Source organism: Corylus avellana, chromosome 3 (assembly GCF_965113065.1).
Source record: "Corylus avellana chromosome 3, dhCorAvel1.hap1.2, whole genome shotgun sequence".
In the NCBI taxonomy this organism is placed as follows: Eukaryota; Viridiplantae; Streptophyta; class Magnoliopsida; order Fagales; family Betulaceae; genus Corylus; species Corylus avellana.
In genome coordinates this window covers 23,207,243-23,229,010 of record NC_142492.1, presented here as the reverse complement: position 1 = coordinate 23,229,010, position 21,768 = coordinate 23,207,243, and the positions used below count along the sequence as shown (strand labels likewise).

At 36.8% G+C, this 21,768-nt stretch overlaps 2 protein-coding genes across 4 annotated transcripts; both read right to left on the bottom strand.

The window, feature by feature from the left end:
- Positions 1 to 11,800: 11,800 nt before the first annotated feature.
- Positions 11,801 to 12,855, bottom strand: LOC148586961 (L10-interacting MYB domain-containing protein-like). Its single transcript, XM_088514423.1, has 2 exons — positions 12,502 to 12,855; positions 11,801 to 12,415 (listed from the first exon to the last, which is right to left on the bottom strand). Exons 1-2 carry the CDS (start codon positions 12,853 to 12,855, stop codon positions 11,801 to 11,803), a joined length of 969 nt encoding a protein of 322 aa, XP_088370549.1.
- A 3,191-nt stretch (positions 12,856 to 16,046) lies between these two features.
- LOC132173736 (Pentatricopeptide repeat (PPR) superfamily protein) lies at positions 16,047 to 19,350 on the bottom strand. Of its 3 annotated transcripts, none has more exons than XR_009439344.2 (3): positions 19,190 to 19,350; positions 16,394 to 18,873; positions 16,047 to 16,317 (listed from the first exon to the last, which is right to left on the bottom strand). XR_009439344.2 is itself a non-coding variant. In XM_059585324.2 (2 exons), exon 2 carries the CDS (start codon positions 18,696 to 18,698, stop codon positions 16,530 to 16,532), a length of 2,169 nt encoding a protein of 722 aa, XP_059441307.2. In that variant the 5' UTR covers positions 18,699 to 18,873; positions 19,190 to 19,350; the 3' UTR covers positions 16,364 to 16,529. The 3 variants fall into 3 exon arrangements, 1 of the variants encoding a protein (XP_059441307.2); XR_015911653.1 differs by having other exon boundaries at positions 16,394 to 18,851; XM_059585324.2 differs by lacking the exon at positions 16,047 to 16,317 and having other exon boundaries at positions 16,364 to 18,873.
- Between the last annotated feature and the right edge of the window lie 2,418 nt (positions 19,351 to 21,768).

Genomic DNA, 21,768 nt, shown 5'->3' with positions numbered 1-21,768 from the left:
AAGAAAAAAAATTGGGGGTGGCCAGTTTTTTCTTTTTCTTTTTTTTTTTTAAAAAAATACATTTTTTTTTTAATTTAAAAAATTAAATAGGTGCCACGTGTCAACATCTGATTGGTCCACGTGTCAATCTTAACGGTCAACTAACGGATGGACTAAATTGGTCCTTTATCAAAACCCCAGGGGGGTCCTGTGATAAAAATGAAACCCCAGGGGGAAAAAAATAAAGTTGATAAACCCCAGGGGAGTTTGAAGTATTTAACCCTTTATTTAATTTGACGTGGAATGTGTGGTAGAGCCTCAAAATGACATAGAAAAGCTTATTTGTCATTTTTAAAAGTATAAATAAAAAATAACACGTGTCTTATTTTTATTGGGTGTGATGTGACAATGCAACGGTTTCCGTTAAGTCATTTAACGGAAAATGAGTTCAAGGAGTAAAATATTATTTTCGCCTATTCTAGGGACCTATAAATTATTTTTTAAACCACATTGAGTGATTTGTAAATTAGGCCAACCATAAGGACCAATTTTACATTTATCCCAAAATTTAAAGAAATGTTAACTGTAACATCCCCAGCCCGTTAAGGCTGAGTTTGCCACTTTTCTTCTTTTACAACAAAATTCTTGCAAAGATCTATAAGGTCTATCAGAGTACTTGATTTTAAAGGATACGATAAATGTATAAAACATTATTCAAGAGATTTTATTACAAGCGAAATTAGAAAACATTAAACTTGAGTTGCAGAATATCATATTATTACAATAACTTATATGAAAAGACTTTGAAAATTAATAATTATTCCCGTCCCCATTCCGGCCTCCTATTCCAGCATCCTTTCTACCTGAAAACAAGAAATAAAACTGAATGAGCCCAAAGGGGGCCCAACGAGTAAAATCCACAACCATAAATAGTTTTACTCCTTGTTCTCAGTTTTGAAAATCATTTTCGCAAATAAATATAATTCTAGCCATAATAATATCTGTATGTACGGTTGCATCTCCCGTAACATATACATACTATTACATCTAGTAATAGATCATCGTTGTAAATCATCTTTATAAATCATCATCATAATGCATCATTATAAATAATCTCTGTAAATCATCATAGCATATCATCGTTGAAAATATAGTATCATTTTCTCATAATAAGGCCCATGTACACTATTACCCCTGTGCACGAGGGTTGCGGGTCCTGTGACCATGGCACTGAACTGTGGCCACAGCCATGCCCGACCGTCAATTAACTCTTTCTTGGTGCACTCAACGGTCTAGTTGATGGAATACCACCTTCTGGCATAGCCTCCTTCAGTGGTTTCGCCTCCATCCGAGTATCGGTACCGAACTCTCATCTTATCTTATCTTGGGGCCAAAAATACTCTCCTCCATACATGTGCCCTCATTTCATAAACATTTATCTCATCTCTTGTACTTTTCTTTGTACTTCTTTTGATGCATCTTAGGGCAACATGTAGGAGGGTTTATCATCATTTTTCTTTCTTATAATCATCATCATTTCTCAACTTTCTTTTCTTAAAATGGAAACTTTTCCAAATATAAACTTGTTGTGCTTAAAAAGCCTTTAAAGAAATATAAACTTTTTAAATAATTCTTGTAGAAATCCTTCATGCATGCAACATAACTTCATAATACGTAAATAAAATAATCATTTACAATTTACTAAAGAATGAATAAATAGCATGACATGAAGTAACTTTAGAAGGGGTAGTGAATTTACTTACCTCTAAACTGAAGCTAGAAGTGGTATGAAGGAATCTAGTTGCTCCAATATGACTAACACCACTAGTATAACTTTTGAAACTAATTTCTAAAGTCCGCTATCTCTTGTATTCTTTCTTTCTTGTAGCGCTTGGTCTCGCCCTTTCTCTCTCTGTTCTGAGTAAACACTCTTAGAAAGAAGAAAGACCGAGTAAAAAGCGGAAGAAGGAAGAATATATGCAAGAGATGGGAGAGGAGATGAGTGGTGAAAATTCTGAAGGAGAAGAGCTCTATTTATAGGAGAAAATCAAACACTATTCTATCGTCAATTTACAATTATACCCTCATTTTACTATTCCACCAACCCTATACTATTTCACCAACCCTATACTATTTCACCAACCCTATACTATTCTACCTTCAATTTACAATTATACCCTCATTCTATCTTCAATTTACAATTATACCCTCATTTTACTATTTCACCAACCCTATACTATTTCACCAACCCTATACTATTCTACCTTCAATTTACAATTATACCCTCATTCTATCTTCAATTTACAATTATACCCTCACTTTACTATTTCACCAACCCTATACTATTTTACCAATTACCATTCTCTAATTACCACTCTCATAAATTTCCCAAGAATTAAAACCCTTAGCTACAATGGATATTAAAATAACATCATTATCAAAATAATCTATTTAAATAGCTTTGAAAATTCTGGGACACTACAATCTTCCCTCCTTATTAGAATTTCGTCCTCGAAATTAAAACTTTAATTATCACTATATCCATGAATTTAGATTCTATCATATTCATCAATCAAATAATAATTATGCTATTCTACGTACTTCAACCATAAAATAAGACTTTACAGGAAACTTACTCAAACAAATGAGGGTATTTGTTACGCATGCTTTCTTCCAGTTCCCATGAAGCTTCCTCTGTTGAGTGATTGTTCCACAAGACTTTCACTACTGATATACTTCTGTTTCTAAGGACTTGATCCTTTCTGTCGAGTATTCTTGTTGGTGTCTCCTCGTAAGTCATGTTGGGTTGGATTTGAAGGGGTTCGCTTTCTAAAACATGTGTTGCATCCGGAACATATTTCCTCAACATTGATATATGGAATACGTCACGAATCTCACTTAAGTTCGGGGGTAATGCCAAACGATAAGCTACCGCCCCAACTCTCTCAAGAATTTCAAAAGGACCAACGAACCTAGGACTCAACTTCCCTTTTCTTCCGAATCGCATTACTCCTCTCATAGGAGTAATCTTGAGGAAGACTTTTGTGCCAACTTCAAATTCTAGCTCTCGTCGTCTTGCGTCAGCGTAACTCTTTTGTCGACTTTGAGCTGCTGCTAATCTCTGCTTTATTACTGTTATCTTCTCGCACGTATCTTGGATGATTTCTGGCCCAAGTAGTTTCCGCTCTCCTACTTCGTCCCAATATAGTGGCGACCTACACTTTCTCCCGTACAAGGCTTCATAAGGTGCCATATCGATGCTTGCGTGATAACTGTTGTTGTAGGCGAATTCTATCAACGGAAGATATTGGATCCAGCTCCCCTTGAAATCAAGAACACACAATCGCAGCATGTCTTCCAAAGTTTGAATTGTTCGTTCCGTCTGCCCGTCGGTTTGAGGGTGGAATGCTGTACTGAAAGTTAGCCTTGTACCCATTGCCTCTTGTAAACTCCGCCAAAATCTTGAGGTAAATCTTGGATCTCGATCTGACACAATGGATACGGGAACTCCATGTAGTCGTACGATCTCCTTGACATAGAGTTCTGCGAGCCGATCCATACTGTAATTCATCTTGATCGGTAGAAAGTGTGCAGTTTTAGTTAACCGATCAACAATGACCCAAACCGCATCTTGACCACTTTGAGCCTTGGGAAAACCAGACACAAAGTCCATCGAAATACGTTCCCATTTCCATTCAGGAATAGGGAGAGGTTGTAAAGGCCCTGCAGGTCTTTGATGTTCTGCCTTAACTTGTTGACACGTCAGGCATCGTTCCACGTATTGCGCGATATCCTTCTTCATTCCATTCCACTAATAGCTTTTGCGTAAGTCTCGATACATCTTCGTGCTTCCCGGATGGACTGTATATAAGGATTGATGGGCTTCTGACAAGATGACCTTCTTCAGTTCTGCATTATTGGGAACGCACACTCGGTCACGAAATCTTAACACTCCATCCTTGGAGATCTGAAAATCTGGTTGTATCCCTTTCTCCACTCCTTCACGAATTATAGATGACTCGCTGTCTGAAAGCTGTGCTGTCTTGATTTGTTCCAATAAGGTTGACTCCAAGGTTAGGCTGCTCATGCAAGATTGAACTATCTCTATTCCTTCTTTGTCCAGGTCAAGGAGTAACTTCTGTTGCATCGTGAATGTGGCCGATAATGTTCCCTCCGTGGTTCTTCTGCTGAGGGCGTCAGCGACTACATTCGCCTTTCCAGGATGGTAGTTGATCTTACAGTCGTAGTCGCTTAGTAGTTCCAACCAGCGCCTTTGTCGCATGTTGAGCTCCTTTTGGGTGAAGAAATACTTCAGGCTTTTGTGATCTGTGAAGATTTCGCAATGCTCTCCGTACAAGTAATGTCGCCATATCTTTAAAGCAAAGACTACTGCTGCTAGCTCGAGATCATGAGTTGGGTAATTGCGTTCGTAAGTCTTCAATTGTCTTGAGGCGTAAGCGATAACCTTCCCTTGTTGCATCAGCACGCAACCCAAGCCTTTAAGAGAGGCGTCGCTATAAATTACAAATCCACCAGTCCCTGATGGAAGAGTGAGAACTGGTGCGGTGACTAGCCGTCGCTTCAGCTCTTGGAAACTTCGCTCGCAATCCTCCGTCCACTGGAATTTTTCATTCTTTCTTGTTAATCTGGTTAATGGTGCTGCCAGCTTAGAAAATCCTTCTACAAACTTCCTGTAGTAGCTAGCAAGTCCTAGGAAACTTCGTACTTCATGGGCATTTGTCGGTTGTACCCAATTGACTATCGCCTTCACTTTACTTGAATCCACTGCTATTCCATCCTTGGTGACCACGTGTCCCAAGAAAGTCACATGGTCTAACCAAAATTCACACTTTTTGAACTTCGCATAAAGTTGTTGCTTCCTCAAGATGTCCAACACCATTCGCAAGTGCTCTTCGTGTTCCTCCCGAGTCTTTGAGTAGATTAAGATGTCGTCGATAAATACTACCACACATCGGTCAACAAGTTCTCGAAATACTCGATTCATCATGTCCATAAATGCAGCTGGAGCATTAGTTAAACCGAAAGACATTACTAAGAATTCGTAATGTCCGTACCTTGTTCTAAACGCTGACTTTTGTACGTCCTCCTCCCGAATTTTGAGTTGATGGTAACCGGAACGAAGGTCAATCTTAGAGAATACTTGCGACCCTTGGAGTTGATCGAAGAGATCATCAATCCTTGGGAGCGGGTATTTATTCTTGATTGTAACCTTATTCAATTCCCTATAGTCAATACATAATCGCATCGATCCATCCTTCTTTTTCACAAATAGAACAGGTGCTCCCCACGGTGATACACTCGGACGAATAAAACCTTTGTCGAGTAGTTCCTGTAGTTGATCCTTGAGCTCCGCGAGTTCTCGTGGTGCCATCCGATAAGGAGCCTTGGATATGGGTGCGGTGCCTGGAAGTAGGTCTATAGTGAATTCGATTTCCCTATTGGGAGGTATTCCCGGCAATTCATCCGGGAAAACGTCTGTAAATTCCCGTACAACGGGTATCTCTTCGACTTTTGCTTCCGCTTTCTCCTCTGTTACGCATGCCAAAAATCATAAACAGCCTTTCCTAATTAATCGAGTTGCATGCACTGCGGATATCAACTTAGGCGTGTTGATAGTTCGATCTCCATAAAATTTGAATTCTTCATTTCCCGGCGGTCTAAACATTACCTCCTTGTGGAAACAATCCACGCACGCATGGTACATAGATAGCCAATCCATTCCTAAGATCACATCAAACCCGCTCATTTCGAATATTACAAGATTTACTGGCATGACATGACCTTTAATTGATACAGGACAACGTCTAACTACCGAGGTACATACGACTGTCTTTCCTACAGGGGTAGCCACTGCTAAGCTTACATCTAATGATTCTAGCTTTAGGTTACTTGCTTTAGCAAAGGAGTATGAAACAAATGAGTGCGTTGCTCCAGGATCAAAAAGAACGGAAGCTATACCATTAGAAATAGGGAGGGTACCTGCCACCACTTCATTGGACGCTGATGCATCACCAGGCGTTAGAGCATAAACCCGAGCAGTTGCATGGTTCTTCTGTTCCTCAAGGCGTTTCTGACCGCCTTGGTTGTTGGGAGGGGCCTTGCAATCTCGTTGGATATGTCCAGGTTTCCCGCATTTGTAACATACCAGCTGCCCAAACAGACAGTTTCCTGTATGAGGCCTTCCACATTTCTGACATGGTGCACGGTGACCGCCATTTCCTTGTTGACGGGGGTGTTGTGGTGTAAAATTTCTTTGTGGGTTTTGGTGAAATCTCTTCTTACTGGATTGCTCTCCTGAGTGGTTCCATTGTGAGGCATTTCTCTTTTTCTGGTGGGAATGCCCAAAATCTGCATTTTGGTCGGAATACCCTGAATTTGCATTCTGGGTCTGCTCGATTATCGCAGCTTTGTTGATGAGGTCTGATAAGTTTCCAATCTGGAATCCTACCACAAGGTTCATAATGCGTGGTTGCAGTCCTCTTTCAAACTTCCTCGCTTCTAGCTCTCCAGTTGACACGAGATAAGGGGCAAATCGTGATAGTTCGATGAATTTGGCAGCATATTGTTCTACCGTCATTGACCCTTGAACTAGGTCCGTAAATTCCTGGGCTCTGGCTTGTCGAACTGTTTGAGGAAAGAATCGTTCATAAAATTCTTTCTTGAATTCTTCCCAAGGAATGGAATCCTCTTCCTTTATTCCTAGCCGGCTTCGTACTTGTCCTTCCTTGGTTTCCCACCATCGATTTGCTTGACCATTTAGGAGGTAAGTAGCATACCTAACCATCTTATTATCGGCGCAGTCCATTACTTTTAGCAGCCTTTCGGTTTGCAGAAACCAGTTTTCTGCAACTTCTGCACCTGCCTTTCCTTCAAATGTAGGGGGTTGCTGCCGACGAAACCTTTCAAACGTGCAAGCTTGTTGTCCTTCGCTAGTGGATCCGTTCCCGCGTCGGGCCTCTTCTAGCAGGTTCACGAGAGTAGTTGCCAACGTTGCTATAGGTCTTAACTCATGGTTTATGATAGCATTTTCTCCACTTCCGGAGTCGTCGAACTCGGTGTTGATTTCTTGGTTATTGTGATTTGGGGACGCCATTTCTTCACAATCGATAATATAACAATCATTAAACGATTTAGACAAGAATCTTATATTATCTAGTAGTGACTACCACGACTAACTCTACTTGGCCGGAATGTGGCTTCCCATTAACCCCTTTTTTTTTTTTTTTTTTTTTTTTTTTTGAAAAGTCTGCCAGAACCTTATAACCTTTGCTCTGATACCAAAATTGTAACATCCCCAGCCCGTTAAGGCTGAGTTTGCCACTTTTCTTCTTTTACAACAAAATTCTTGCAAAGATCTATAAGGTCTATCAGAGTACTTGATTTTAAAGGATACGATAAATGTATAAAACATTATTCAAGAGATTTTATTACAAGCGAAATTAGAAAACATTAAACTTGAGTTGCAGAATATCATATTATTACAATAACTTATATGAAAAGACTTTGAAAATTAATAATTATTCCCGTCCCCATTCCGGCCTCCTATTCCAGCATCCTTTCTACCTGAAAACAAGAAATAAAACTGAATGAGCCCAAAGGGGGCCCAACGAGTAAAATCCACAACCATAAATAGTTTTACTCCTTGTTCTCAGTTTTGAAAATCATTTTCGCAAATAAATATAATTCTAGCCATAATAATATCTGTATGTACGGTTGCATCTCCCGTAACATATACATACTATTACATCTAGTAATAGATCATCGTTGTAAATCATCTTTATAAATCATCATCATAATGCATCATTATAAATAATCTCTGTAAATCATCATAGCATATCATCGTTGAAAATATAGTATCATTTTCTCATAATAAGGCACATGTACACTATTACCCCTGTGCACGAGGGTTGCGGGTCCTGTGACCATGGCACTGAACTGTGGCCACAGCCATGCCCGACCGTCAATTAACTCTTTCTTGGTGCACTCAACGGTCTAGTTGATGGAATACCACCTTCTGGCATAGCCTCCTTCAGTGGTTTCGCCTCCATCCGAGTATCGGTACCGAACTCTCATCTTATCTTATCTTGGGGCCAAAAATACTCTCCTCCATACATGTGCCCTCATTTCATAAACATTTATCTCATCTCTTGTACTTTTCTTTGTACTTCTTTTGATGCATCTTAGGGCAACATGTAGGAGGGTTTATCATCATTTTTCTTTCTTATAATCATCATCATTTCTCAACTTTCTTTTCTTAAAATGGAAACTTTTCCAAATATAAACTTGTTGTGCTTAAAAAGCCTTTAAAGAAATATAAACTTTCTAAATAATTCTTGTAGAAATCCTTCATGCATGCAACATAACTTCATAATACGTAAATAAAATAATCATTTACAATTTACTAAAGAATGAATAAATAGCATGACATGAAGTAACTTTATAAGGGGTAGTGAATTTACTTACCTCTAAACTGAAGCTAGAAGTGGTATGAAGGAATCTAGTTGCTCCAGTATGACTAACACCACTAGTATAACTTTTGAAACTAATTTCTAAAGTCCGCTATCTCTTGTGTTCTTTCTTTCTTGTAGCGCTTGGTCTCGCCCTTTCTCTCTCTGTTCTGAGTAAACACTCTTAGAAAGAAGAAAGACCGAGTAAAAAGCGGAAGAAGGAAGAATATATGCAAGAGATGGGAGAGGAGATGAGTGGTGAAAATTCTGAAGGAGAAGAGCTCTATTTATAGGAGAAAATCAAACACTATTCTATCGTCAATTTACAATTATACCCTCATTTTACTATTCCACCAACCCTATACTATTTCACCAACCCTATACTATTTCACCAACCCTATACTATTCTACCTTCAATTTACAATTATACCCTCATTCTATCTTCAATTTACAATTATACCCTCATTTTACTATTTCACCAACCCTATACTATTTCACCAACTCTATACTATTCTACCTTCAATTTACAATTATACCCTCATTCTATCTTCAATTTACAATTATACCCTCACTTTACTATTTCACCAACCCTATACTATTTTACCAATTACCATTCTCTAATTACCACTCTCATAAATTTCCCAAGAATTAAAACCCTTAGCTACAATGGATATTAAAATAACATCATTATCAAAATAATCTATTTAAATAGCTTTGAAAATTCTGGGACACTACATTAACTATAAAGAGTTTGATGAGAATGCTCTAATTCAGCAATACTTGCCTTACTCAAGCATCCAATCAAGCCAAGACCACGTCTATACATGGTTAGCCAAAAGTTAGACCCAGATATACTCCCATGTCCTACTCTCCATCTATTTCTTTCATTCTCACTTTCATATATTTACTGATTTAAGTATTGGAGATAGTGCCACCACCGTACCCCCTCCCCTCCCTTTAACGATGCGCCACTCTAACCTTTAGCTGTCTTTCAGGGGTCCTAGATCGAGGGCTAAGTATGCATAGTCGCTAGTTAATTGTTGGCAATAACAATAGGGATTTGATCCTTGTTGAGTAGGATTAATCTTGACATTGTATAGTGAACTCACGTGACAACAATATATGTTATGAGGTAGAATATGCAATCATAGGAGTATATATATATATATATATAAGGTATTTAGAGCATGTTTGGGATTGCGGTAAAAAATAGAGCTTTTGGATATAAAACTTTTGCCTTTGAGCTTTTGGCAAAAGTGCTATTGCTGAAAAGCTGTTTACATGTTTGGTAACTGCATGTCTTAAGGGCTTTTTTGATATTACTGATGTTTGGTAACAAAACTAAAAAAGTGCTTTTAGTTGCAAAAATGACAATAAAGGACATATAATGATTTTTTTTAGTATAGGCAAAAAAAAATCATTATCAGTCCCACCAAAGATCTCATTTTACGTGAAATCATTACATATTTTTCAATGAAGGCCTAAGGTTGTTAATGATTTTTTTTTTTTTTCCATTTTATAACCTTTTTATATAAAAATATTTAATGTTAGCTTTTACAAGTAAAAATTGTAATGGTTTATGTAACAAAACATCAACATTTTCTTTCTTTTGTACTTATATGTAATGAAAAGTGATGTCAATCATTTTCTTTCTTTCTTTCTTTTTTTTATTTAAAAAAAGAAAAATTTATTTAAAGTATTTAACACTTCAAAGTATTTAACATATAAAAAAGAACAACATTCAAGAAAATCCTTACAACATTTTAAATAGTTTATAACAAAATAACATTAAAAAAAATAATAATAATTAACGGGTCATAAGTAGATTAGCAATATGATCACGCTCAATGTTCATAGAATTTTCATTGGACGTTTGTGATTGTTGTATGCTTGACTCATCATGTGCTTCGTCATCACCTATAATGTCAGTAGGTAGTAAATCACCATCATCATCATATGGTTGGAACTCAGCATCCTTTATTGCATGCTTCCTAATGAAGTTATGAAGAGCCATAGACGCCACCACGATTTTCACTTGTTTATCATAAGGAAAATTCGACATGCAATGCAATAACTTCCACTTATTTTTCCAAACTCCAAATGTTCTTTCAATAGTGCATCTAAGTGATGAATGTGCATGATTAAAAATTTCATGCATACCCCTCGGTTGGCTTCCGCGACGAAAGTCTGGTAGATGATACCGCTCCCCTTTGTATGGCCCCATGTATCCCTTCATGTGAGGATATCCTGCATCTACCAAGTAATATTTTCCTACAAATAATATACGAATAACGGTCATAAAAAATATTGAAAAGTATATTTTTTTCATGTATAATTCATAATTGTTATTTTAATTAAATACAAACCTCTAGGTGGGTGTGGAAATCGTAATTCTTCCTTTCGAATAGCTTCTAAAAAAATACGTGTATCATGTGCAGTACCTTCCCATCCAGCCCAAACAAAGGTGAAACACATACGAAAATCACAAACAGCCATAACATTCTGAGTAGGAGTCCCTTTTCGACCAATATATGGTATTTGTTTTGATGGAGAAATTTTAACTGGCACATGAGTTCCATCAATGGCTCCAATACAATTTTTGAAGTATGGCCAATACCGCTCATCATCACAAATTTTGCTTGGAACATCCCTAAACTCCCTATCAATAGGATTAATAATGTCAATCGCCATTCTCGAAATGGCCATTAAAACACTAGTAAAATGTCTACTAATTGTTTCTCCTGAATGTTGAAACCTTTCTTGCACTATTCTATTCCCAAACCCATGGCCTAAAGTAATCAAAAACATAGCCACCAACTCTTCAACTGTTAATTTCCTAGTATCTCTTAAATGATATCTTTCCTTCAACTCTTTACACAAGTAAATGAATACGTGTATTTCCATTCTAAAATTTTGTTTGCACCTATCAGGATTACCTTGTAGAATCTCCATAACCCACTTATAACCTGTTTGAGAAGAGGTCCTACAAGGTTCCTTTGTAATATATGGCATATAATAGTTCTCAACAAATTCTACTGCTGCAGCTGCTAGAATAAAAACATCATTTTCATTTTCCTCTTCACCATAATCACTATCACTTGTATCATCTTGAGTGCTATAATCACTATTGTCCATGTCTGTAAGGAAAACGAATAAAAAAAATAAACACAAAATAAATATATAAGCACCCGTAAAAAAGAAAAAAAGAAAAAAAGAGATATCTACGTAGTTATGAAATATTATAATATATTCACCTTAGCACACAAATCAACACATAAAAAAAATAACATTCAAATAAATCCTTAAAGCTGTTCAAATAGTTCATAACAAAACAACATTAAAAAATAAAAACATTATTCCATGCTACGACGGTTAATTTCTCTATTTCCCATTCGCTTGATAAAGTCAATCTGTAACCATGGCTCTTTAATAGTCACAAACATCTCTCTATGTGATCTCTTAAGAAATACCTCTGTTGCAAACTTAAGGATATCAATGTCATTTTCTCTTTCAGCAATCCCCCGAACAACATCCATAACCTCTTCAATATTACATCCAGGTTTATCGTAGCTCTTAGATGTCACTGTATTCCTACTTTCTATTACATCACAAATCCGACTCAAATGTTGACTAACGATTTGAACTCCTTTCTTTCTTTTCTTACATTGAACCGCCAGACCAAACTTCTTATTTCTTTTATCCCGCGTATCTAAATCAGCAGGAATATCATCAATGCCATGTGTATTGAGATTTGGTTCATCATCCAAAACATCTAAACCTTCTACAATATTGTCATCTTCATCAAGTATTACATCCGCAGCATCTATGACACCAATATCATTAGGAACCAAACCTATGGATGGTGCCCAAGATCCCTCCCCGGTGGCAGTTATATCTCTAAACAATATTTCCACCTTCAAAGCATAGGCCAAACCTGTCGTGCGAAACTTGGTTGCTTCTGGAACTTCCTATATTTAAGTATATGTAAAAATCAATAATAAATTTTTTTTTTTAAAATCATTTAAACAAAAACAAATAAGTACAAATATAGTACCTGCAATTTTTTTTCCCACCAATCATCGGGCGCATCAATTGTCTTTTTCACCGGATCCCATCCAAGGCCAGTTTCCTTTCCTATCAATCTCTTCCAAATGTTCCACTCTTTTTTCAAACTATCCCACTTGTTCTTTAGTTGTTTATAGCAATATTGTTTTCCAGTTTTTTCATTAAATTTATCTATCACATTTTTCCATCCTGTCCTATTGAAATGTGTTCCTGGGCGGTTACCAGCATGAATCTCAGTAATACATATGTCAAGATAATCTTCTAGCATTTTTTCAGTCCAAACTACTTTCTTTATTTGAGTATCTGTAGTAGCAGCAACGTTGCTTTGACCTTTTTTACTCATGTTTGTCACACAATAAATAAGCTGATACAATTATAAATAAAAAAAGTATGTTAAACACTATTAATAATTAAAAATTTGTTTTAAGTGGTCAATGGATAGAATGCAAAAATTTATATTTACATGAATAAAATGCATGTTTATCAAATAAAAAGGCAACAACAAAAAATAATGGAATTAAATTTCTACAACATTAATAGCATTTAATAATTCAAATAAACTAATTGTTTCTCTCTTATCATAAGCTTCATATATATATATATATATATATATATATATATATATAATTAGCATGCCACACTTGAACCAATGTGAAGGCTTTCCCACCTGCACACTCAAACGGGATAATTATGAAGCCCCACAAAATATATATATATATATATATATATATATATATATAATTAGCATGCTGCACTCGAACCAATGTGGTTGTATATATATATTTTTCTTCTGCCTACAAATCTTTCTTGACTCTCTTTCTTCTTCTTTTTTTCCTGTTTTTTCCTTCCACTCACGCGCAAGAATCGTTTCTGGCAATTTTTTTTCTTAAAAATTTTCATGCTCCAAAAGATTTCCACCGCCTCGAGACCTGCACTCTTTTTTTCTTTCAACTCACACGCAAGAATCCCTGCAGACGATTTCCTCGAGACCCACACCCTTTTTTCCCTTCAACTCACACGCAAGAGTTCCTGCAGAATATTTCCTCGAGACCCACACTTTTTTTTTCCTTCAACTCACACGCAAGACTCCTTGCAGTCAATTTTATTTTTTTCTTCAAAATTTTCATTTTCTAGAAGGTTTACACCACTCATATATTTTCAAAAGATTTCCTTGAGACCCACTACTTTCCAGACGATTTCCTCGAGACCCACACTCTTTTTTTCCTTCAACTCGCTCGAAAGACTCCTCAAACCCTCACCCCTCACCTTCTCATCCTCAGTCTCTTACTCTTCTTTGTGCTCTCCCTTTTCTCTTCCCATCTCAAGACTCAAGCCTTCAAATAAATAAACAACCAAACACCCACTAGGACTATTACTAGTGAAAAAGATGAGAAGGTAAGGAGAAGATGGAGTGCCGTGGTAGGCTCACGGCACCCCCAATGACCGTCGTGGCTCCATCACTGCAGTAATACAGCCAAGTGAGTTATCTCTCTTTTATCTTCTTCCCTTCGATCTATTCTCTATACTATTCGATGTTCTCTATACTATTCGATGTTAATCTATATTTTTCCTATATGTATTCTGTAATAAATGTCAAAATGTGTTTTATTGGAAAAAAAGGATGAGCAAAAGCAAAATTAAATGGAGTTATAGCACACCTGCCTGGATATCTCTCTGGAGCGGCTGGAGGCAACGAGAATGATTTATCAAAGGGTGGGAAGAGATGCTTATATATGGATTTTGTTGTTATTTTGTGAAATTTGTAAGGGTATATTTGTCTGTGCATATATTTCATTAATCACAAAAGTGCGGCGCGCCTTTCTTCTAATCGTCCGTTTGAGCAGAAGCTTCATAATGAAGCTTATGCTTAAACGTGAGTTTCAACGTTTGAAACTTCAAAAGCTCTTTTTCAACCATTTTACCAAACGACCGTATTTTGGTTGAAACGAGCTTTTGATGCTCCAGACGCGCGTTTTGGGTCTGCAACCGCAGACCCAAACATGCTCTTAGTATACCAGTGCCATACAATTAGATGATCTGACAATGAAAATTAATCATTGAATTTGTATAAACAATTTAGTAATTAATAGTATTACTCATAAAAAGGGAATGACTAAATTTGAAAACGAAGGGACTCCAATTAAGACAATGAGCACAGTTGACCACAGTTGACGTGGGTCATGTCAGTTGTAGCCCTAAGACTTTATTGTCTAAATCGGTGGCCGTATTGTTTAGGATCCTTTGTCCGGCACCCTTATCACCCGGCTCCGGCTAGTCTCTTGAGTCTTGAGTGGAGCTCTGGTCACGTGAAAAGGGAGCAAGGAGAAGCATTAGAGGGAGTCTACGACGACGACGACGTACGCGCACACAATTCCAACAGTTCGTGGTAGGGAGTGTTCATGTTCCCACCCACCCCCTCGACGACGACGTTTCCAATAAGTTTTTTTATTTAATTATGAGATGAGATACTACCTAAAAAAGAAATAGCTTAGCAACAGTACTCTGCTGTACGCTGGTGTGGATTAACATATACTTCCACAAAACGTGCTACTCAACATTGGTCGACGCCAGACACGACAAATGATTTGTTACAAATAATTTATTTAATACTATCAACGCCCACCAAATTACCATAAAAAAATAAAATAAAAAAGATACTTTTTTTTTCTAAACTCAACTTGGTCTATAAAAGTGACATCTATCATTTGAACATGTAAAATACACATAAGTTTTTAATAGCAGAAACAAAGTTGAAATAAATTTTATTAAAAACTCATGTATATCTCGCATATTATTAAAAAAATGGACATATGTTATTTTTATAGAAGTTGGAGAAAATTCTTTCAATCCAGTTTGAAGGAAAACTCTGTCCAAATAAAAAGGACATACCCCTATATATTTCTCAATAAGAAAAAATATCCTTATAAATTCGAAAAACATAAAAAATAAAAAATAGATTTTTTTTTAAATGAAAATTTTAATTAAAAAAAGATTTTTTTTTTTTTCAAACGATTTTTTTTATTTTTTTATTTTTAAGCAAAATTTTATTCTAAAAACATATATTTTTTAAGTTTGTGTTAAAAAATAAAATTAAATCAAATGAACAATTTTATAAATAAAAAGAATGGGGAAATAACTTCACTGCTATTTGTATAATAGTCATATATCCGTCTACTAAATAACATTAATCATTAAAAAAAAATAAAAATAAAAAATGAAGAAACAAAAAAATGGATGACCAAGATTGAATCTGTGAATCCAAGGCATGAAGAGTTGGGGACTGCAACACCTACCCCAGTCCCTGCTCACTAGTATTTTTTTTCTTTTTCTTTTTCTTTTTCTTTTGGGTACGAGATTTGGAGGTTTGGGCACGTGAAAAGGGAGCGAGGAGAGGGATGATTAATCAGTGACAACGACGCAGGCACACAATTGATTGACAAGGGTAAGGAGTGTTCCCACCGCCTCCATGCCGTTTTAGTCGCGGCGCGTAGGCCAGCATACAACTGGGTCCAGCTGCAGAATGTTCCTAAGCTCTTTTTTTTTTTTGAGTACGAGATTTGGGCACGTGAAAAGGGAGCGAGGAGAGGGATTATTAATCAGTGACAACGACGCAGGCACACAATTGATTGACAAGGGTAAGGAGTATTCCCACCGCCTCCACGCCGTTTTAGTCGCGGCGCCTAGGCCGGCATGCGACTGGGTCCAGCTGCAGAATGTTCCTAAGTTATTTCCTTTCTACGTACCAATCTCGTCAACCATAGAATTAAACACAAAACTCGGAAATGTCGTCGTTATACTTATATCCCTGCATGTAATTCAAAATTAGTTAATAATTAATAAATTTGAACATCAGTACACACAACAAATGATTTGTCTCATACCTCTCTCTATCTTGGTAATTGGGACTCACCAGAAACATTGAATTCTCATGTTATTTGCAAACAAATAAACAATGATTGGGTTTTGTTTTTGGTGCTTCACAGCATCCCATGTATTTGAGAACTTTTCATTGAACTTTCAATCTATTCCAACCAATATTCTAAAGGCCTGGACATACTCGAGCCTTTTGCTTTGAACCTCATTTCTAGCTTTTGAGGTTTTTAACCTTCTGTAAAGATTCTTATGGAGCTTTAGAAACTCACTTTTGTACATCCACTTGTCAATGTACATTCTATGTTTTTTCATATACCCAACCACCTCCATCACTCTCTCAAAGTAACCACCTTGAAGAAAGCTCAGAAGCAAGAATTCATACAGATCTCTGCTTACCACCAAATCTCCACTCTGCATATTCCTCTTAATGTCCCCCCACAATATCGTGATATCGCGATACATTCCCATAGAAGAATATCCGTATACCAAATTGGAAAAAGTTAGCTCTGTTGGTTGGATTTTCATCTCTTGCATTTTTCTGTACGTCTTCAAAGCATCCACCACCATTTTGGCCTTGCAGAAAAAGTAAATAGAAGAATTGAACTGGCAAACTATTGGAGAAACCGTGTTCTCCGCCTCTCCTGTTTCTCGAACCAAAAACTCTGTCAGATCCGATTTACTGATCAAAGAAGATGCATTTGCTTCTGTGGCGTCTTTATCTACTGCTTCCAATAGACAAGTGGAAATAACCATCTCATCAGACAAATTTAAGACCAAACCAGCTTTTCTCATTTGTTTTAGCAATGACTTTGCTTCTCTAAACAAATTTTCCTTCTTGTAGGCTGCAAAGAGTGACGAATAAGTAGTAAAGCCCATGGGAGCCCCAGCTGCTTCCAAGTCATCCAAAATGTCGTGAGCCATTTCAAGCCAGCCTAAATTAATACAAGCGCCAATTACATTAGAACACAAACTAGGTCCTGCCAATGAATGCGACTTCTTTTGAATGCTAACTAAAAGTTTTGAAAGGTCACTAATCTTCCCACCTCTCTTGCACCCATTAATGAGCTTGGCCAGAGCCCTGTCACTAACAGCAAGTTTCCCATTCCTAAAAATAACAAGTTCCCGTTTACCTTCCGCTTTGAGTACAGAATCCTTCTGCAGCATATCAGGCACAATCTGCATTTTTAACGCTGTCTTGAGATTGTCAGATCCCACTGGAACAAGGCAAAGCTTTTGTAGTTCCTTCCTATCATTTTGAATTGGAGAAGACTCTGAGTATCTATAAATATCCATCACAAGCTCAGCAGCAGCATCGATGTCGTTATACTTGAAGTGCAAGCTCAACAAACTATCATAGAACTGCCGATAATGACAAACAAATGGAGCTGAAACTTGATCAATGTGGTCTTTAAATTTCTTCACTTCATCCCTCTGACCATTCATCTCATGGATCTGGGCAATTATAGTGATTGAGTGTGCATCAGCTGCAACCCCTGTCTGTGGCATCAATTCAATAAGCCGTTGACCTTTGAAAGATAATTTAAACCTCACACAAGCATCGAGCACCAGGTTAAATATCATTGTATCAGGTTTTAACAGTTTTGCACGATCACTTTTGTTCGCACTTAAGCGTAGGAAACGATCACAAATCTGAACCAAGAAATTTGACGCAATATACGTCCCAACTTCTGTCTTCACCAAATGGAGAACAACCAACCACAATACATTCATCAGGGGCAAACTCTCTCTCTCCAGCATCAATCTCAGAATCATTGTGGCAGGGATAGGCAATTGAGATCTTGCTAACGAGAGGGACAGCTTAGCGAGGATAGCTGGCTGAAGTAGGCCTGATGTCTCTTTCAAAACTATCAAGACTAAATCACATGCTTTTTTAAGCCAGTGGGGGTCAGATGAATAAGAAAGTTCAGTTATTAACCTACCCACAAGAGTATCCTTAGGAAAACCATACAATCTTTTAAAATCATTAAAAGATTCCCATGCTTCATCCAATTGATGATCCTTCAAGGCAGTTTCAATCTTCCTCAACAGAACTGCATGAGAGGAGCCTTCCCAACATATCCTTTCAGGGTGAGTGCCCGTAGAAAAATTTCGAAGAAATGGGTTTTTCTGATAGCGTTTATAGTAAACACCCAACACTTGAGGCCTCCAAAAAACTTTTCTAGTGATAATCACCGTGCCATAATATGATATAAGGGCAGTCCTACGAATAGCTGCAGCCACTCCAAATCCCAATGAATAGCTCTTGATGAAGCGGGGATGCATCAGAACTTCTTTGCTCAATGCCAGTGCCATTCATACATGCATCATCATAACCATGCCACCTACAGAGTACCTAAATTTACATACATCATCACTGGAAGATCCTCGTGTAGGAGAAGGGCACATTTGCATCTTTAACCCACAAAACGGAACTCAATAATCCAAGATGATATGAGAGAAAGTACCCTAATTTCCAACAAATCAGCATCTGTTACGGAAACTTAACTGAATCAGACACATAAACAACTGCTAACTGCCCTGAACATAAAAAATTATTCTTGTCTAAATTTTGAAAAAATAAAATTTATTATTCAAAACCATAATAAGAATAATAATAGTTTTCCGGAAAATTTTCTGCCAAAACAATCGTAATAACAAAGAGTCGATCGATCAATACAAATAATCTGAATTATACTCTAGAATAGAAATTTGAATTTGAAGCCTAAAACATAATCCTATATATACAGATATCGCAAAATGATGTAAAAAATGGTGTAGAATTAGGGTTTTGTGTGAAAGTGTACCGTGCGATCGAAGGCGAGAGTGACCTTGTCAGCAAACTCGAACTCGCCGTCCATGGCTGCGACTCAGATCAGCTCGGGAAGGAGCCCCAGGGCGAGCTAATCGTACGAATTGGATCAAAGAAGGTTGGAGAAAACAAAATGGAGCCAGAGGCTGAGCAAAAATATCCCCCCGCCTGTTTTAGTGGAGACTGGGGAGTGGCTAGTGACGTGGGCTCTATCTTAAACGACGGCGTTTGTTTGCTTTGTTAAAAGTGACGGTCATAGCACTCTCACGTGTCAACCCATTGTGAGATCAGGGACTATTTGGTAATGGCCCTACAAGCATTTCTGATTTCAAAACTAAAATTACACTTTTTTGTTTTTTTAAAATCATTACTAAAAAATTTATAACACAAACTAAATACACACTTTTATTTTTTCAAAAATTAATAACAAAAAATTCAAAACACAACACTTTTCAAAACTTCAAATATTTTTTAGGAAAGATTTCACACTTCTTTATAAGAATATATTGACAAAAATGTGCTAAACCTTTTGCACGTGTAACAACTAACTTATTATTTAGAATTAAAAATAAAAAAATAAAAAAATTACGGTGATCATTCGGCCATCCTTATCGACCAAGAACGGAACCGAAATTTTTCATCAATGAGGAGTTAAAGCATGAATGAACGATTAAGCCTAATTTTAAGGGTCAAGCCTAAAAAAAATTTTAAAAAAAATACTAGGAAACTATTTGTTCTATCGTTGCGTGCAACAACTTTCATCCAAGTCAAAGGTGCCCACACAACCACCACATCATGTCAAGTGTGGCCACATAAGATGGCAACGGTACCATCCCAATCTTAATTGGAGGCAGTCATGCAACCACCATAATAGGCCACTAGTGGCAGCAAAGCCACCCATCTTTCATTGAGAATGGTCACACACCTACTACTTTCTTTTGGTTAAATTAAACTTACACCCTCAATTTACAATGTCTCTATTATACTCTCAAAAAGGCTAAACATCCATGATTTTTGTTTTTTAATTCAGCCTTTTTTTTTTTTTTTCTTTTTTTTTAAAAAAAACCCCATAACCCACAATTGGTTACTCAAAGCCCACGTTCTCTCTCTCTCTCTCTCTCTCTCTCTCTCTCTCTCTTTAATTATTTATTTTAGGAAAAAATTAAAACATTGCCACTCCTTTGGTAGATCGAATATTCGATATGGAGAATAATTTCTATAGGGTCTTGGCACAAACCAGCATTTGTGCCCTCCAATAAGAAGGCGACACATCAGCGTTGAACATTATAACAAAAATATGGTGTTCCACCTAATCTTTTTTTAGAACACTTAAAACAAAACACCTTCTAGAATAATATTTTCATATTTTTCTCCAAAACCACTCCAGCCACCAACCTGCCGCCGGAGATGCCGCTGGAGACAATGCCGGCCAGTTAAGAACCAAGCTCCTCCTCTCTCTCTCCGGCGCCCCACTCTCTCACTGGCGGCAGTAGAGAAAAAAATTTTCTCTGCAAATTTTTCTCTACTGTCGAGCAACAGAGAACAGAGAAAATTTTCTCTGTTGCCCGGCAGCAAAGAAAAAAAATTTTCTCCAATGCCACTAGTGAGAGAGAGAGGCGCCAAAGAGAGGGAGGAAGAGCTTGGTTCTTATGCGGCCGGTATCGTCTTCGGCGGCAGGTTGGTGGCTGGGGTGGTTTTAGAGAAAAATATGAAAATGTTATTTTAAAAGGTATTTTGTTTTAGGTATTTTAAAAAAAAAAGATTAGATAGAACACCATATTTTTGTTAGAGTGTTCCACGTTAATGTATCGCATTCTTATTGAAGGGCACAAAAGCCTTAATTTATGCCAAAACCCTATAGAAGTTATTCCCTTCGATATGATATACTAACCAAATTAGAAAATTGAGAAGTTCATTGCAAATTGGGCGATAAATTAAGGGGGCTAAGAATAATTCTTCGTTCTTTAAAATTTTTTTTATAAGAAGTTAACTTTATGCTTGTATTCTCAAAATAAACATATTTAACGTTTGTATTTTTAAGAAAAACATGACCAAACTATTCTCTTAAGTGAATTCAACTTAACATTAAACAGCACCAAAAATCACTTTTCACTTTTATATTACATCAAAACACATTTCCTACCAGAAACCAAAAACACTTTTCAAAACCTTTATCGAACATAACCCAAATTTATCCATCTTCTATTTTTTTGGTAATACCATAATGAGGGCCGGAATTTAATCTTAGTTTTTAAGTCAAATTTTAAAATTTTAATTACATCAATCTAAACTATATAGTTTTGTAATCATTATAATATAGGCTTTCAGTGAATCTCTTTTCGCATGTACTGTTTTCGTAGATTATTATTATTAATTTTGCTCTTTGCAAATGGGCATCCATTTGAGAAAAATACACAATATCACTTTACAATTTCAATTTAATACTACTGAAGAAAATGGGGCACGAATTTTCAATTGGAATGTTTTCCAAAAGCCTATGTTGGGCTAACTATATGCAACTACTAACCCTTACAAGGAAGGGCAGGGATACACATAAACCTACTCTTTCAGTAC

What these genes read in the sequence shown, in the direction of transcription:
- LOC148586961 (XM_088514423.1), bottom strand. Translation starts at nt 12,855, where the DNA reads ATGAGTAAAAAAGGTCAAAGCAACGTTGCTGCTACTACAGATACTCAA. An exon ending in GGTGGGAAAAAAAATTGCAG is followed by an intron (nt 12,416 to 12,501) that starts GTACTATATTTG and finishes ACTTAAATATAG; the next exon opens with GAAGTTCCAGAAGCAACCAA.
- LOC132173736 (XM_059585324.2), bottom strand. Translation starts at nt 18,698, where the DNA reads ATGGCACTGGCATTGAGCAAAGAAGTTCTGATGCATCCCCGCTTCATC.